The 19,207-nt window shown below is 40.2% G+C and overlaps 1 protein-coding gene across 2 annotated transcripts in view; it reads right to left on the bottom strand.

Moving 5' to 3' along the window:
* Positions 1–854: 854 nt before the first annotated feature.
* The window catches only part of igsf5a (immunoglobulin superfamily, member 5a), a 28,938-nt gene continuing 10,585 nt past the window's right edge, over positions 855–19,207 (bottom strand). Inside the window, exons 1-10 of one of the 2 annotated variants that reach the window (XM_063014414.1) lie at positions 16,167–16,226; positions 13,364–13,444; positions 11,135–11,446; positions 9,073–9,363; positions 5,811–5,930; positions 5,073–5,120; positions 4,582–4,606; positions 2,175–2,251; positions 1,400–1,461; positions 855–1,305 (exon numbers count right to left, since the gene is read on the bottom strand). In XM_063014414.1, coding sequence (XP_062870484.1) covers positions 1,204–1,305; positions 1,400–1,461; positions 2,175–2,251; positions 4,582–4,606; positions 5,073–5,120; positions 5,811–5,930; positions 9,073–9,363; positions 11,135–11,446; positions 13,364–13,409 — 1,083 coding nt within the window. In that variant the 5' untranslated portion in view covers positions 13,410–13,444; positions 16,167–16,226 and the 3' untranslated portion in view covers positions 855–1,203. Of the gene's footprint in view, positions 1,306–1,399; positions 1,462–2,174; positions 2,252–4,581; positions 4,607–5,072; positions 5,121–5,810; positions 5,931–9,072; positions 9,364–11,134; positions 11,447–13,363; positions 13,445–16,166; positions 16,227–19,207 lie in introns of those variants that run through there. The other variant, XM_063014413.1, reaches the window with a different exon arrangement.

Raw genomic sequence — 19,207 nt, 5'->3', positions numbered from 1 at the left:
AACAATAATAGAAAAATTTGGTAATAAATTGGCTCATCATGTTTGGAGACAGGAGAATTAAGTAAATGATCCCTAAAGCTGTAATTCCACAGTAAAACATGGCTTTTTTGCTTATAAGTATGAAGTAAGAAGTCATTATGTGTGTACATTTGAATTGGAAACTTGTGTACAGAGAGACACACCCTGATCTGCACTCTTTCCCCGCCTCTGTGCAGGTGTCATCAATCAGCCAGCAGAGGTCGTACTGCATCAGTTACGAGGAGTCCCTATCCGGCTTAATACCCCACCCCTATATGAACAACAGGCCAATTGTTGTTCATGTGGCCGCTCAGCCCAGCCACATGAACAGCTCAGCGATGTATTTGAAATCCCAGGTCTGGTGTGCTAGCGTGTGTTTTTACCGCTGCGCCACCTGAGCGGGTTGAATTGGATTTTTGTAGAAGTACAATAACCAACAAAACACTTATCCTAAACAGTAAATGTGTTGTGTCCATTCATAATGGAACTATGGATTCGAGTTGCGTTTTCGGCATTCAGCAGACGCTTTTATCCAAAGCGACTTAGTCGTGACAGTATACAATCCAAGCAACTGAGGGTTAAGGGCCTTGTTTAAAGGCCCAACAGTGGCAACCTGGCAGTGGTGAGGCTTGAACCGGCATCCTTCAGATTACTGGGCCAGTACCTTAACCATTAGGCTACACTGTGCCCTATGCAACTGCCTTGTGCATTTTATGCAAATAATGTTATAAACATCATCAGAATGTTGCTGAAATGTTACTTTTGCACTAAAATGACAACAAAACATACATGCTCATACAGACAAACAAAATATATAAAAGAATATACAAGTATAGTAAGAGGTAAAAAAAATATGTATATAGAACTTTTTGTTTACACGGCAGTCAATGCACCATGTGGCTAAAATTGATCTTGCTTCTTGCACATATATGCAGTTTTATTATGTGTAATGTATACTCATTCATTCATTCACTGTCCATTTTCCCACCTTATTATCCTATTCAGGGTCATGGTGGGTCTGATTCATTCAGTGAGTGGCAGGAAACACCCCAGGCAGGTCACCAGTCCATTCACACACATTCATCAACACATTCACCCACACCCATGCCTACCTCCAACTGGCCTGACTGCATGTCTTTGTGGAAGAAAGAACCTGAGAGTAATATATAATCATCTATAATGTATTTAAACTATAGTTGCATGTCTGTGTTTGTTGTTGGCACTGTAGTAATCCAGACTGTCATTTCCGTATTGGGAACCATGGGCAACTTGATTATAATCAGGAAGCTGCAAATTAAAAAGACTTTATTTTAGCACAGAGCAAAGTGAAATATGTAAGCATGTGTAGGTTAAAGGTTTTTCCTTTATTCTTCAGTGTTACCTGAAAATTGTGGTTATAATTGGGCCGAAGCGCACTGACGGAATACAGCCCACTGGAATCATCTACAGCGAGAAAAAATAATACATTTAACATTTAACTATTAATAATAATAATAATAATAATAATAATAAAACAAACAAGTATTTTAAACAGTCTGCAGCGTACAAACTCTTAATATTATTAGTAGGGATGTAACGATGCACCACAATACAGTTAATAACCGATTCAAAAATTCCACGATTTAAGTCGATTTGACATGTAAAATGAATCAATATTCACTTTAAACAGCAGAGGGCACTGGCGCTATACACCTCGCCTGGTTGACGTCACTGGCGCTATATGCCTGGTTGCCAAATTCAGGGTTTCAATTCAAAATGGTTTTGCATAGTTTGTACCTACCTCACAATTAAAAGGACATTCATTATTTAGATAAATAAAAGATAATCACAAATACAGTATTTTATTTTCTTATTTTAGGAGAAATAATAAAAGGAAAAAATCGTATAGTGAACCCAGTATCGTGAATCGCATCGTGGGTAGAGTGTATCGTTACATCCCTAATTATTAGGCTTAACTTTGTGGTTTTTAACTGGGATGTCTAAAAAATTCATAGCCAAGTGTCCACATATAGAGTTACTTATATATAATGTTGTCTGATTTTCCTGTCTATATTTAATAGTGTGATTATGTGTTCACCAGATTCCCTCTCTCGATTTTGACCATGTTGTTTGGATGAACCACATTAGAGTATCTACAGCGCGTGTGTATGCCTCACCTCTGCTTCTGTCTGCAGCATATCCGGGGTTATCCCGACTGTAAGTGCGATTGTCTCTCTCTCTTTGTGAGTATACCCTACAGGAAAAATCGAAAGCTTTTAGCAGCTCACTGACAACAACTGTCTTTTTTAGAGGAGAATAAAACCCGGCCATCTCACCATGAGTCTGCACAAGGTTTGAAGAGTCATAATTTATTTACTTATTTATTAGGATTTTAACATCATGTTTTACACACTTTGGTTACATTCATCAGAGATGAATCAAGATTCATCAATTCACAAGTTTAATGTCAAACACAGTCATGGACAATTTTGTATCTCCAGTTCACCTCACTTGCATGTCTTTGGACTGTTGAAGGAAACCGGAGCTCCCGAAGACATGGGAAGAACATGCAAACTCCACACAGAAAGGACCCGGACCTCCCCACCTGGGGACCTTCCTGCTGTGAGGGAACAGTGCTACCCACTGAGCCACCGTGCCGTCCCGAAGAGTCATAAAAATGTCATGATGTGAAACTGACATTAGCTGACAATTCCCAATAACAATCTGGGGACTATACAATTAGAAGGATGTCCGTAGTTTTTTAGTCAGGGTGCCCAAACTAAAATTTCTCCATGTTATTGCATCTTATTGCCTATTAGTCACACTAAATTATTTTAGCTCATTAAACAAAACATGATTATACACAGAGGAAACTCTCGCTGTGGTTCAGTGGGGTCAAAGAGCCTTAGTAATTGCTCTTATCAAGTCTGATATTTACTTTTTTCAATTGTCCCCTTTTCTCCCAGTATAGTCATTTCCTATTGCTGGTTGATCTGCCACTTGCAAGACCCCCACCCTGACTGAGGAGAGCTCCAGACCAGCATGCGATTCCCTCTGAACCACATGCAGTCGCTGACAGTCTTCTTTTCACCTGCCAGAGGTAGAGTCTCACAGTAGTGAGTGCTGTATCACATATACAGAGTCACGCTATGATCTCCACATACCACCCACTACTCATCCAAATGACTCGACCAGACAGTAGAAGTCGAATTCGCAGCAGCAATGAGAAACCTTGTCTTGTGACTTCTCTCAGTCTTGGCTAATTGTGCATGTTGGATGCCTGACTAGGTTGATAGAACCGTTAGGATCATAGCAGTCAAGGGCTAGCGTATTAGATATCTGAGCCATCTGAGCGCCCAAGACTGACTGATACATTGTAACTTTTTCTTATAGCTCCTCTGTTTTTTTCATGCCATTAAGTTCCTGTAGAAACATCAAAGTAACAGATTGACTTTGATGGTGAAGATCAAGGCTGAACTCATGCCTGGCTACTAATTATCTTTCATTAACCATTTCATTTATTTAAACAGGATTTATTTTTATATCACTGATGATATGCATTAGATACGTGAGGTCTTTTTTACCCTCTGCCATCAGACTCTACAATGAGTCACCTTACAGTCGAGGCAGCCAGCCCTAATGTTGTTGGACTGATTAGGGTTGTTTTTCCTAGAACTTACACCACTTACATACACTGATGTCTTTTTATTTTCTAGACCCCTAATTTGCTGTCAAATAATAATAATAATAATAAATGTGTATATTGATACTTTACATTATACTGTCTTTTACTCCACATTTGTACACTGATCAGCCATAACATTAAAACCACCTCCTTGTTTCTACACTCACTGTCCATTTTATCAGCTTAATTATCATATAGAAGCACTTTGTAGTTCTACAATTACTGACTGTAGTCCATCTGTTTCTCTACATGCTTTGTTAGCCCCCGTTCATGCTTCTTTAATGGTCAGGACCCCCAAAGGACCACTACAGAGCAGGTATTATTTAGGTGGTGGATCATTCTCAGCACTGCAGTGACACTGACATGGTGGTGGTGTGTTAGTGTGTGTTGTGCTGGTATGAGTGGGTAAGACACAGCAATGCTGATAGAGTTTTTAAACACCTCACTGTCACTGCTGGACTGAGAATAGTCCACCAATCAAAAACATCCAGCCAACAGCGCCCCGTGGGCAGCGTCTTGTGACCACTGATGAAGGTCTAGAAGATGACCAACTCAAACAGCAGCAATAGATGAGCGATCGTCTCTGAGCTTTGTCTGATCCACTCATACCAGCACAACACACACTAACACACCACCACCATGTCAGTGTCACTGCAGTGCTGAGAATGATCCACCACCCAAATAATACCTGCTCTGTAGTGGTCCTGTGGGGGGCCCTGACCATTGAAGAACAAGGTGAAAGCAGGGTAAAAAGTATATTGCACGCTTATTGTTTCTTTGCAAGTACAGAGGCATTAGCAAGGGGGCAATTACTTGTTCACTACATGGAACACATTCTTAAGACATCAATGTTTTTGTGACATGTATTGAAAACCCATAATGCTTCCAGTTGTACGTACCTCACTCGCTCTTCGTAGCGTGTTTCTAAAAAGAAATAAAATAATACAATCTAATTAAAACATTTTCTGGCCTGAATTCATTAGTGATTTATTCTTTACTGTACTAACTTATTCATTCTGGTCAGGGTCCTGGTGGGTACAGCTCCACCCAGAAACACTGAACAGAATGCATAAATATATCCTGGACAGGGCACCAATGTATTGCAGTGCAGTACACAGTCACACATCTTGAAGTACTCAGTTACATCTAAAAGCAATTAAAAGCAACCCACCTTCTGCATATTCGAGAGGTGGGAGGAGAAACCCAGAAGAAACCCAGGAAGACAGAGGGAACTGGGTAAATTACCACTGGTTTTGATCAAATCAATGCATGAGTGTGTTTTGTCCTGCAGAAAGATTGGTGCCCTGTCCAGGTTGCCAGGTCCACCACAATCCTGACCAGGATGAAGGGTAGTGAAAATAAAGAAATGATTTTTCACAGCAAGATTTACCTGGCCTCTTCTTAAGTGAGAGAACGAGATCGAGGGGCGCTGGGTCTCCTGTAAAATGAAACGGAGAGGAGCAGCTTTACTATTTAGGCATATACACACAGCATGGACAAAATAATGGAAACACATAACTGCTGATTGTATGTATGTATGTATGTGGACACCTCTGCTGATTATTAAGTTCAGGTGTTTTAGCCACACCTGTAAAAAATCATTCATCGTCATTTTATTTTCATGTTTTACCAGGGTTTTATCCTGGTCAGGGCTGCAGTGGGTCCGGTTTTCCCAGAATAAATGGGCGCAATGCAGTAGCACAACTTAGACAGCTTAGCGACTTAAATCAATTATATGCTTCCCACTTTGCAGAAACAGTTTAGGGAAGGTTCTTTTCCTATATCAGTGTTACTTTGCTCCGTTCACCAAAGAAAGTCCACAAAAACATGTTTTGATGAGTTTGGTGTTGGTGGAACTCCAGTGGCCTGCAAGAAAACCCTGACCTTGACTCCATAAAATATGTTTGGGATGAATTAGAACATCCTGACCTCACAGGTGCTTCTTTGACTAATTGGGCACAAATTCACATAGACACACATTAAAATCCTGTGGCAAGCCAAAGGATCCCTTTAACCCACCAGGTCCTCTGCCAGCATTGAAGTATGATGAAGGCACTGATATGGCTTGAGTAGCCATGTGATAAACTTTCATAATGCATTTTATTTTAAAGACAGAATGCAAACTTACTCCATCTCCTCTTTTTGCAGCAGAAGAGGATGAGGATGATGAGGAGAAATAGAAGTGCAGCCAGGCCGAAGCCCAAAACGACACCTAGCAACACTCTGTAGTCTCTCACCTTGGGCTTTCCTGATAAAAAGTGAAAAAATAACATTTTAATCTAATCACTTGTTGATTTTGGTAAGATTTTTAAATATACTAGAACATTATCATTAATAATGCTACTTTTGAATCAAACTATCGGTTATGCAAGTCAGATATAAAGGTCTAATCTAGTGCAAGGTTACCCAGTCGGGTTCTTGTGGTTACAGTTGTGACACAGAGGCGGTGATATTAAAGTTTATGCCCTTTACTTGAGTATTTCTTTCACTTAGTAATTTTTACTTCTACATTTCCAAAAAATGATCAATAATTTTACCTACTATATTTTTTCCAAAACAAACTTAGCACTCTAGAGTTAAACCATTATTATTTATATATTAAACCATTAAACCATTATTTTTTCCCCCAATTTTCCTCCCCTAATCTAGTCGTATCCAATTACCCTGATTGTGTTATGCTTCACCTCTACCAATACTAGCCTCCACTGCTGACTGAGAAGCTTTGCAACTGACACACGCCCCCTCCGACACGTGTGCAGTACCAACTCCCTCTTTTCACCTGCACGAGGCGAGTTCATATGCGGACCAGCCTTGTGCACGGAGAGCCACACCCTGATCAGCATTATTCCCCAACTCTGCACGGGCGCCATCAATCAGCCAGCAGAGGTCATAATTGCACCAGTTATAAGGAACCCTGGTCCGGCTCATCCCACCCTAAACATAAGCCAATCATTGTTCATGTGGCCACCCAGCCCAGCCGGATGGCAGAGCTGAGATTCAATACGACGTATTCGAAATCCCAGCTCTGGTATTTTACCCCTGCGCCACCTGAGCGGCCATTAAACGATTATAAAGATCCAAATTTGGTTTTGACTAAGGTGACCATATTTTGTTATTTTTTATTTTTAAAAGAGGACACTTGGCAGAATGGCAGCATGGGCCAAACAGACATCTGAATGGGGTTGAAAGTTTGGTTCGGAAGGTATGGTGTTACCCGATCTCACAAAATAGTTCATTTACCTGACAAACTCTTTTCTTTAGCTGCAGTTTTATGTTTTGCTGAACTGACACCTTTAATTAACACTGACACCTACAGGGGTTGGACAAAATAACTGAAACACCTGTCATTTTAGTGTGGGAGGTTTCATGGCTAAATTGGACCAGTCTGGTGGCCAATCTTCATTAATTGCACATTGCACCAGTAAGAGCAGAGTGTGAAGGTTCAATTAGCAGGGTAAGAGCACAGTTTTGCTCAAAATATTGCAATGCACACAACATTATGGGTGACATACCAGAGTTCAAAAGAGGACAAATTGTTGGTGCACGTCTTGCTGGTGCATCTGTGACCAAGACAGCAAGTCTTTGTGATGTATCAAGAGCCACGGTATCCAGGGTAATGTCAGCATACCACCAAGAAGGACAAACCACATCCAACAGGATTAACTGTGGACGCAAGAGGAAGCTGTCTGAAAGGGATGTTCGGGTGCTAACCCGGATTGTATCCAAAAAACATAAAACCACGGCTGCCCAAATCACGGCAGAATTAAATGTGCACCTCAACTCTCCTGTTTCCACCAGAACTGTCCGTCGGGAGCTCCACAGGGTCAATATACACGGCCGGGCTGCTATAGCCAAACCTTTGGTCACTCATGCCAATGCCAAACGTCGGTTTCAATGGTGCAAGGAGCGCAAATCTTGGGCTGTGGACAATGTGAAACATGTATTGTTCTCTGATGAGTCCACCTTTACTGTTTTCCCCACATCCGGGAGAGTTACGGTGTGGAGAAGCCCCAAAGAAGCGTACCACCCAGACTGTTGCATGCCCAGAGTGAAGCATGGGGGTGGATCAGTGATGGTTTGGGCTGCCATATCATGGCATTCCCTTGGCCCAATACTTGTGCTAGATGGGCGCGTCACTGCCAAGGACTACCGAACCATTCTGGAGGACCATGTGCATCCAATGGCGGTGCCGTGTATCAGGATGACAATGCACCAATACACACAGCAAGACTGGTGAAAGATTGGTTTGATGAACATCTCCCATGGCCTGCACAGTCACCAGATCTAAATATTATTGAGCCACTTTGGGGTGTTTTGGAGAAGCGAGTCAGGAAACGTTTTCCTCCACCAGCATCACGTAGTGACCTGGCCACTATCCTGCAAGAAGAATGGCTTAAAATCCCTCTGACCACTGTGCAGGACTTGTATATGTCATTTTCAAGACGAATTGATGCTGTATTGGCAGCAAAAGGAGGCCCTACACCATACTAATAAATTATTGTGGTCTAAAACCAGGTGTTTCAGTTATTTTGTCCAACCCCTGTATGTGTCAGCTTTGCAGGTCATGCATTCTGACTCCAGTTATCCCGACCGAGACAAAAACCCAGATTTTTTTTCCGTAATTCATCTGTGAATTTTAATTTATGCTTGGGCATTTTTAAGTGAAGTGCGAGCAGGCAGGATCTAAAGAGAAGGGTGAAATCAGTGCAAAAACATGCATGACACGGTCTATCTAGTTCAAACAGGTGAATCGTAGGACTGGACGTCTACTTTATTCCAGGGATTATGACTGCAGCCCTTGGAACTCAGCTGAGGTCTCTATTTAGATGTAAAGCGTCATTGTCTTGATTAATTATATTGCTACCATAGTAGTTCTGTGTGTGGCAGGACCAGTCAGACCAGTTCACATCAATAGCATTGTGTTCTTTTTTTGTCCAAATAAACAGAAAGGAAGAACGGTCATTTCACTGATATTTTAAAATGTTATAAAAACCAGCCCACCAGCAACATTAACAATAGAGCCCAAATGAGGTAATGATTCTTGTTCCAGTGACAACAGCAACACTTAAATCCAGTATGACTGCTGTTTTATGACTCTTTTAATGCTATTTCCTCTAGTAATTTCCACTGACTGAGTCACAACACAACACTCGCCCACTGATCTAGGAAGGCTTACACGTACACACCCTGAATGATCATTGTGCTTGAACTAAGGTGCTTACTGCCCCCTTCTGTACAGCTTACGGATGCTCAACATTGGCTTGTGTTGCTCATGGGAATAGAAGGTTTATGGGTGTGTTTGGAATGCATGATATGGAAAACTACTATTGCATAAGGTCTGGACCTCTAGCTTCAATCGATGTGTACAATGAAACATAAATGGTTCTTACGGACAGTGAGGTTGACTTTCTTGCTTAAAGGCGATGACAGAGCAGCAATGGATGCCAAACATTCCACAGATGCATTGTTCATGGCTGTGAGTTTGAAGGTGCTGTTGGAGTTTGAGAGATTCCCATTTGCCACGGTAGTGGTGTTGTAGAGCGTTTTATTCACCGCTGTGCCATTCAAAGCCCAGGTAATATCTGGTGCAGGAAACCAGTCTGTTGCGAAACACTGGAACGTGACCTGATCCCCTTCTGTAACAGTGCGGTCTGTCCCCAATATATCCAATGTGCCACTTTCTAGAGACAAACAGACATAAAACATAGATCTTTTAAATCATCCTTTATTTAAATCTAAGCACTGATCTATGAACGTTGTTCAAGCTATGAACATAATCAATATAATTACGACTTTTTATGATATTTTCTAATAAATGTCTAAAAACATCTTCCATTTTTACTTATTTGACTTGCACCGTAGCAGAAGACCAGTGAAAGAACAGAAACAACTTTTGCGTTTCAATAAGTGTCTTATTTCCCATGAGATGCAGAAAGAGCTGACTGGGTCACACTGAATTAACATGATCTTAATTAGAATGTCAGCCCAGTAAAAGAGTGCAGTAAAAGTACAGGACACACAATCCATCAATATCTAGGGTCTTATGAAATCTTATCAATAATTTAGCTGAGTTAGCAACTACAGTAGATCCAAAGAGGTACATGCAGTAATTGCATAAACTAGGTATTGAGTTTGGCAGAGCATGGTTATCAAAGAAACTCAGAATCTGGCTTAATTTAACTATGTCTTGCTAAATAAAATCGACTCTGTGATGCACCTCTAAAAGAAAGTAATGAGCTGGAAAATCTGTCTTAAGGTAGATTTCAGTGGCAGCTAAATTAAGAAGCGGTGAGGAGTGGATCAATAAGTCACTATTGTTATCCTATTCCAACACTGCAGGTTGGTTACATGCAGGAGTAAAGCCTCACATACTTGCTCCAAATAGTACAGGAAGAATCAATTCACTTTTTTTAAGATACTCTTTGTCATTTTATTTATTTTTTTCAAAAAATTTACCGCAAAGTGGTAAAGAAATGGGACAGTGGTAACCCAGTGGGGGACAGTGGTAGCCTAGTGGGTAGTGCTTTCGACTATTAACTGAAAGGTTGAGAGTTCGAATTCCAGCTCTGCCATGCAGCCACTGTTGGGCCCTTGAGCAAGGGTCCTAACCCTCTGTGCTCCAGGGGCACCATACAATGGCTGACCCTGCACTCTGACTATACCTTGTACTGTACATCTGCATATGTATATACGACAAATAAAGGCATTCTACCTATCAGGTGTCTATAGCCCATACGCATAACAACTGTTTTATGTAATGTACATCCAGTACAACCTATTAGAGACATAAGCTCTGTGTAAAAGAAGTTGATTTCGACCCCATCCAACCCTTTTATAATGAATTGGAATGTTGACTGCGAGCCAGGCCTTATCGGTTTCTAACTCATGTTTCTAACATGTACATTTTCAGCATTTAGCAGACGCTTTTATCCAAAGTACTGTTACAGTATACAGTCTAAGCAATTGAGGGTTTAAGGCCCTGTTCGAGGACCCAACAGTGACAACCTGGCAGAGGCGGGGCTTGAACCAGCTACCTTTTGATTACTAGTCCAGTACCTTAAACGCTGGGGCAGCACGGTGGCTAAGTGGGTAGCACTGTCGCCTCACAGCAAGAAGGTCCTGGGTCCTTTCTGTGTGGAGTTTGCATGTTCTCCCCGTGTCCGCGTGGGTTTTCTCCGGGAGCTCCGGTTTCCCCCCACAGTCCAAAAACATGCAAATGAGGTGAATTGGAGATACTAAATTGTCCATGATTGTGTTCGATATAAACTTGTGAACTGATGAATCTTGTGTAACGAGTAACTACCGTTCCTGTCATGAATGTAACCAAACTGTAAAACATGACGTTAAAATGCTAATAAACAAACAAAACTTATCACTTTCTGACCATGTTTTAAAATTAAGTGGAAAGACCTCATTTTATCACTTGAACATGCATGCTATAATATTACTCACGCTGGATGTTCAGTGAAGCGGTCATAGGCACTCCACCTTGCACTTGACAAGCCACGGTACCAGTATCGGTTCTCGTCACGTTCTTGATGATAAACTCAAAAATGGCTGTTCCTAATGTTGAGTAGTTCACAACAGAGTAATGGTCGATGTGATCGAGCACGCCTGCAGACTCTGAAATGGTAACGGCTAAGCGTCCATTCAGTAGCCAGGTCATGGCTGTATAGCCTGGTCTGCTTGCACTGCAATTAAATTTGACACTGTTGTTCACGAGCACCGTTGCTGCCGAAGGTGTCACCGTCTGAGCACTCACTCCTGAGGAATAAAAACATAATAAGTCTACAGTGTATAAATGTACATACTGTATATAGAAGGTAAAATTTACAATAAATATAGATTTGCTGCTGTAAAGCTTACTTTTGTTTGCTCAAATACCCTAAAGCTATGTGCTTTACTGGTCACATGTTATTTTTTGCAAATAATTAAATTAAGTTAACAAAATCGTTGTGTGTTGAAATGTATTATTATATTTAAGTATATATTATATATACTGTTATATTTAAAATATTCTTGTTGTTTAGCCCAAGGCAAAAAAATTAATACAAAAAAGGCAAAACATAATTTCGCCTGATAAAACTAGTGGAGAGTGCCCGGGTGGCACAGCGGTAAATTTTGCTAACCCACTACAGCAGGATACAGGGTTCAAATCCTCAGTGGTAATATCGGTCGGTCGGGCGTATCCATACAGACATGATTGGCTATGTCTGAGATGGAGAATGGATGAGGCCCTGCGGTGGATCGGGGTCCTGTTCGGGGTGTGTTACTGCATTGTGTCCAGTGATTCCAATGAAACCAGACCCTCAGCTTCTGGTCTAAATCTAGAGCACATGAGTCTGGTAACATTATTTCTACTGTAAAGTATGGTGGTGGTAGTTGCATTATGTTATAGTGATGCTTTCCAGAAGCAAGGCATGTCAATCTGCTTAGTATTCAATGAAAAATGTATGTTATACAATACAGTACGATATCATACAAAGTATAATACAATGTTATTGACATTGAGTGACTCAGTAAGGTGGTGCAGCAGTAAGTCCCACCACTGCTAGGATTCTGGTTCGAATCGAAAATAGTCCTGATCCTAACCCCTATCATATATGGTATAAGACCTTAAAATTTCTGCACTTGATTAATCACCCACTATTCAGACAGAACTACGAATATTGTAAGAAAATAATGCCTTTTGGCACCCAGCAACGGAGTATTCCTCTAGCATACCAGCCCTGGGATTCTAAATTACCCCGAGTTCGAATCTCAGCTCTTTTACTAGTCGGCTGGGCATCCCCTAGCGGGCACAACTGGCATTGCATGCAGCAAACAAAATTGGCAACTAAAGTCTGCTAGGTGGGAAAAGGCCAGGCTAAAAAAAAGGCGGAGTCTTTGCTGTGTAAGGACCATGGTAGTAGCCCGAGGTGCCTGTACAGAGTTGGAGTAATGCGTGACTCTCCGTGCGCAAAACTAGCCTGGCGCGCAAATCCACCGAAGTATTGAGGGGTTGTTGGACTGTGCACACATCGAGGGGAGCATGTGTTAGGCAAATATACCCTCTATGGACACAAATATACCCCCCTTGGATGCAAAAGCGGTCTCCAGCAGCGGAAGACAAATTGGCTATGCTGAATTGGGAGAAAATGTATGAAGAAAATAGCAAAAAATGCCTATAATTGTTCCAGCATGTTGTCCCAATCTCAAATATGTAAAGCCCTGACATGTTAAGATTTATTGGTGTTAATCAGTGCTAATAATGCTAACCTCCAATCCTGCTTTACAAGTCTAGCTTATTTATCTACACAGTTTGTTCTCGCAAGAATGAAAGTATGCACTTGTGGTCAAGTTCACACAGTGGGTGTTACTGCTTTCTATGTTATAATGCTAGATTGTCTCAATGATGCACAAGTCTGGTATGAGAATTATACTCAGAAGAGCATTTTAAAGCATATTAAATATTTCAGTCATCTCTAAAACTATGAAAATTACCCAACCTTCAGGAAACAGAATCTTAACCAGTAAGCTTGAAGTGGCCCAACATCTGATAAACATGCTGCTGGTTTTCTGACGTCAGTCAAACTGCTCTGCCCTACTCTATACCCTCCCATCAAAGGTATGTCAGGTGAAACGTTTTATAACCTGGAATTAAAATAGGAAGTAATGAAGGAAAATAAAAACAATACTTACCCCCTGTGATAATAAGCAAAACTGCTGCAAGGGTGAATATGTCCATGCTGTTTCAGAAGTGCTCATGCCAATGCTCAAATCCTAAAAAGGCATATTATAGTAAAGAATATTAATCGACATATTTAAGCTAAATGTAAACGAATGTAATAACAACAAAAGAAAAACATTTACAGCAGTTGTACTTTTGATAAGACATTTAGTTTCATTTTGGAAGTGTTTTAGTAGCACTCGGGTGGCGCAGAGGCCTGTTATGCTATCTGTCTACAGAGACACGACTGACTATGTCTAAAGTCTTGCAATGGATTGTGTCCTGTCCAGGGTATTCCTGCCCTGTGCCCAGTATTTGCAGGTCTGACCAGGCCCTGATCCGGACAAAAGCGGCTGAATCAAATAAAATGAAAAAGTTTTTAGTTTGGAAGGGGAAAGGGGGCGTTGGCAAATTTAGCCGGACCCGGTGCAAACACTTTTTTTCAATAAGATTTTCATATTGCAGAACGACAATACCACCACATGAATGAACAATAATACCTACATCTACAACCCCAAATCAGAAAAAGTTGGGACAGCATGGAAAATGCAAATAATAATAAAAAACCCAAAAAAAAAAACAGAGTTTCTCACATTTACTTTGACTTTTATTTCATTGCAGACAGGATGAACCTGAGATATTTCATGTTTTGTCTGCTCAACTTCATTTCATTTATTAATTATTGTCCATTCCTGCATTTCAGGCCTGCAACACATTCCAAAAAAAGTTGGGACAGTAACGCATTTACCACTTTGTAATGTTGCCATTCCTTTTCACCACACTTGGCACCATGGATACCAAGTGATTTAGTGTTTCAGCTTTTATTTTGTCCCATTCTTCCTGCAAACACGTCTTAAGTTTCATTGTAAAATTCTCCACACATTCTCTATTAGGGACAGATCAGGACTGCAGGCAGGCCAGTCCAGTACCCGTACCGTCTTCTTCTGCAGCCATGCCTTTGTAATGTGTGCAGCATGTGGTTTTGCATTGTCTTGTTGAAAAATGCATAAACGTCCCAGGAAAAGATGACGTCTTAAAGGCAGCACATGTTGCTCTAAGATCTCAATTTACTTTTCTGCATTAATGCTGCCATCACAGAAGTGTATATGACCTTTAAGTGGAATGCTGATTCATCTGACCACAATACACGTTTCCACTGTGTCATGGTCCATCCTAGATGCCCCCGAGCCCAGAGAAGTCGATGCCGCTGCTTCTAGACATGGTTAACATAAGGCTTCTTTTTTGCACAGTAAAGCATTTGTGCATGTAACTCTGTATTGTAGTGCTTGAAAAGGGTTTGCCAAAGTAATCCCTCACCCATGTGGTTATATCAGCTATTGTTGAGTGGCGGTTCTTGATGCAGTGCCATCTGAGGGATTGAAGATCACGGGCGTTCAGCTTAAGCTTGCGCCCTTGGCCTTTACGAATTGCAATTCCTCCCAATTCTTTGAATGGTTTAATGATATTATGCACTGCAGAGGGAGAAATATGCAAATCCCTTCCAATCTTTCTTTGAGGTACATTGTTTTTAAACATTTTAATAATTTTCTCACGCATTTTTTGATAAACTGGAGATCCTCTGATCATCTTTGCTCATCAAAGACTCAGCCTTTCCTGGATGCTGCTTTTGTACCAAACCATGATTACAATCACATGTTGACATCACCTGTTTGGAATCATATAATTATTTAGTTTTTTCACCCCATTACTTAATTGTCCCCGTCCCAACTTTTTTTGGAATGTGTTGCAGGCCTGAAATGCAGGAATGGATGTTTATTAATAAATGAAATGAAGTTGACAGACAAAACATGAAATATCTCAGGTTCATCCTGTCTGCAATCAAATAAAAGTCAAAGTAAATGTAAGGAACACTGTGTTTTTTAATTTATTAGCATTTTCCATAACTTTTTTTGATTTGGGGTTGTACAATAATGAGTAGTGGCTTGATAAACACTAATAAGTTGAATGCATTTCAACTTCCCTTTACAGTGGAAAGTCCATGTTTTAGCTTGTTTCAGGCATCAAAATCTAACTTTGTTTGTCATATTTACAGACTACAATGATCAGTGTAAACAAATTACAGATGGTTTTATTGCATTTTGCAAAAGGTCCCAACTTTTACAGAAATTGGGTTTGTAAATTGTATAATATTGTAAGTACAATTTATATTTTTACTGGTTTTAGATTTCAAAGCTGGCTAAATGTTTTACATTTATTATATTCATACAAATCAGGGTTATTATTTTAAAATAAAGTTCAAAACAATTCTTAAATAAAATGAATTAATATACAAAAACACAGCTCAGTAAAAAGAAATACATTCAACCACCTAAATGATGTTTTTTGTCCTTAATACAAATTCCAGTTGTTTATTATTTATTTGAAATACAAAAGCTGAACCAAAATGACAAACAAATATATATATTTATACACAATATATGTGTGTATGTGTACTTGATATTTATTACTGTATGTGTAATATATATACAATAATAATGTATGTACATAAATGTATTTATAAATATATGTATATGATATATGTATATATGTATATAAATGTATTTTTGTGTAATTTTTTTATTTTATTTATATATTTATATTCTCGTAAAATAAACTCAATAATAAATAATAAATACTTTATATACACTACATAAGATACACACCAAATATATACAGAAATCAGAACTACTGTCCACTGTACACAATCATATTTTTATAAGACAGTTTCACATTCTGTGCTCAAAACAAAATTCTAATTGAACAGAAAACACTCACCTAAAACCTCAGTCCAGCAGCTTACACAACAACATACAAGGCCCAGTCTCCAGTTTCTACCTGTGAATCATATCTGAGAAGGTGTGAACACCATACCTCCATTTATGATCTAATAGGACTAAACGAAGGCCAAGGTTCAGCATTCTTCCTTATCATTCAGACGCAACAGAAGGACCTGTTTAACCTCTCTGCTTTGCATACAGCCTGGATCATACCAAAGCTCAGGGGAGGATTCAGAAACATAAAAACAAACGACTGCAGGTCTGCTTAGCTCTTCTGTTAGAAACATGACTCCTGGCACCTCTGTCATGTTTGTAGGTTTATAGATAATGAAACAGATGTGTCTGCATATATACAATCATTAACCATTAAAGTGAGCAAATACTCGTCACCCAGCAGGTAAACCCGACTTTATAGAGCAGTCACATGAACAGAAGGACTACTGAGCTACAGGTGTACAGGAGAGAACACACCTTCCAGTTTAATCAGCAGCTGCTTTGTACACTAAGTGAATGGATCGAAACTACAACATGTCATGTGCACCACCCACTTATTTACAATCACTGAGGTACAGAATCAGAACTATTATGTGGAATGGTTTGGACAAAAAATTTAAGTTAACATATTTTTGGTTACATTTGTTTGTTTAGTTAAGGCTGAAGGTTTCTGAGGCTGAAGTAAAAACAGGTCTAGCCTACACAAAATCTTTTCTCTGGATGTGTGCCAGACTGTCTTCAGTGTTCAAATTCAGAATCAAATTACACACAAATAAGAGCACATTGGAATTCTGACCACAGATTCATTTTATTTTTATAAACTACTTTACACAGATCAGCCATAACATTAAAAGCACCTCCGTCTCTACGCTCACTGTACATTTTATCAGCTCCAACTTACCATATAGAAGAACTTTGTAGTTCTACAATTACTGACTGTAGTACATCTGTTTCTCTGCATGCTTTGTCAGTCCCCTTTCATGCTGTTCTTCAATGGTCAGGACTCTCCCAGCACCACTACAGAGCAGGTATTATTTGGGTGGTGGATCTTTCTCAGCACTGCAGTGACACTGACATGGTGGTGGTGTGTTAGTGTGTGTTGTGCTGGTATGATGGGATCAGACACAGCAGCACTGCTGGAGTTTTTAAACACCTCACTGTCGCTGCTGGACTGAGAATAGTCCACCAACCAAAAATATTCCAGCCAACAGCGCCCTGTGGGCAGCATCCTGTGACCACTGATGAAGGTCTAGAAGATGACCAACTCAAACAGCAGCAATAGCTGAGCGATCGTCTCTGACTTTACATCTACAAGGTGGACCAACTAGGTAGGAGTGTCTAATAGAGTGGACAGTAAGTGGACACAGTATTTAAAAACTCCAGCAGCGCTGCTGTGTCTTATCCACTCATACCAGCACAACACACACTAAAACACCACCACCATGTCAGTGTCACTGCAGTGCTGAAAATGATCCACCACCCAAAGAATACCTGTTCTGTGGTGGTCCTGACCATTGATGAACAAGGTGAAAGAAGGCTAAAAAGTATGTGGAGAAAAAGATGGACTACAGTCAGTAATTGTAGAACTACAAAGTGCTTTTATATGGGAAAATGGACAGTGAGTGCAGAAACACGGAGGTGGTTTTAATGTTATGGCTGATCAGTGTATATCAGCATATCACTGCTGAGATTCAAACCCTGATCTCAAAGGCAGTGGGCTAGCTGCACAGACTGTTGATTGACTACAACTGGTGACTTCTCTGTGCCCATTTACATAGAGTTAGACAGCACTTGAGTTTTCAGAATGAAATGAGATGTAATGCCAGAGCCACAGAAACATTAGTGACACTGTTTACAGTCAAGCAAGCCATACCCAGCTGCTCCAGGAACCCTATGTCTTGATGAAAATGTGGTGCTCATTACATGAACACAGAAAAAACAGAAAGAGAAACGTAGTTTTTTGCATGGAAGCCTCTAAGGCTTAGTTTTTGGATCATTTTTGACCATCCTGGGCACAAGGTGACAGTTTTACGACGTTGCCATGACACGTCATTTAAATGTGTATAAGTATGTAGAACATGTTCAGCCTTTCCAACAGCTGTTATGCTGGGTATGCTGGGTGTGTAATATAAGTGAAGCTGTAGTGGTAGAGCTGGTTTGGGCAGTCCCTACAGCAATGCAGGTGCCTAGACTGATGTTGATGTTAAACTGTTCCAATGTGGACAACCAAGGTGCCAATGGTGCCTCACACCATTGATTAGTGTCAAAAATGCAACATCAAAAGTCAAGGATCCTATCATAAGCTTTGTTTTCATTGGCTTTAAGAACAATAAATATAAACCTATTTAATCTTTTTTTTTATTTACCTCCTGTTTTTTTTCTATCAGGGGCACAGTTTATCTGGCAACCCTTTCCACAAGGCAGGAATACCCAGGACATACACTCACAGATTCACTCAGTAATACAGTGCCTTGCAAAAGTATTCAGCCCCCTTGAACTTTTCAACCTTTTGCCACATTTCAGGCTTCAAACATAACGATATGAAATTGTAATTTTTTGTGAAGAATCAACAACAAGTGGGACACAATCGTGAAGTGGAACGAAATTTATTGGATATTTTAAACTTTTTTTAGAAATAAAAAACTGAAAAGTGGGGCGTGCAATATTATTCAGCCCCCTTGCGTTAATACTTTGTAGCGCCACCTTTTGCTGCGATTACAGCTGCAAGTCGCTTGGGGTATGTCTCTATCAGTTTTGCACATCGAGAGACAGAAATTTTTGCCCATTCTTTCTTGCAAAACAGCTCGAGCTCAGTGAGGTTGGATGGAGAGCGTTTGTGAACAGCAGTTTTCAGCTCTTTCCACAGATTCTCGATGGGATTCAGGTCTGGACTTTGACTTGGCCATTCTAACACCTGGATACGTTTATTTGTGAACCATTCCATTGTAGATTTTGCTTTATGTTTTGGATCATTGTCTTGTTGGAAGATAAATCTCCGTCCCAGTCTCAGGTCTTTTGCAGACTGCAACAGGTTTTCTTCCAGAA

Source organism: Trichomycterus rosablanca, chromosome 18 (assembly GCF_030014385.1).
Source record: "Trichomycterus rosablanca isolate fTriRos1 chromosome 18, fTriRos1.hap1, whole genome shotgun sequence".
NCBI classification, from domain to species: domain Eukaryota; kingdom Metazoa; phylum Chordata; class Actinopteri; order Siluriformes; family Trichomycteridae; genus Trichomycterus; species Trichomycterus rosablanca.
The sequence above is the reverse complement of the archived record's forward strand: the minus strand, read 5'-3'. Positions and strand labels throughout refer to the sequence as shown.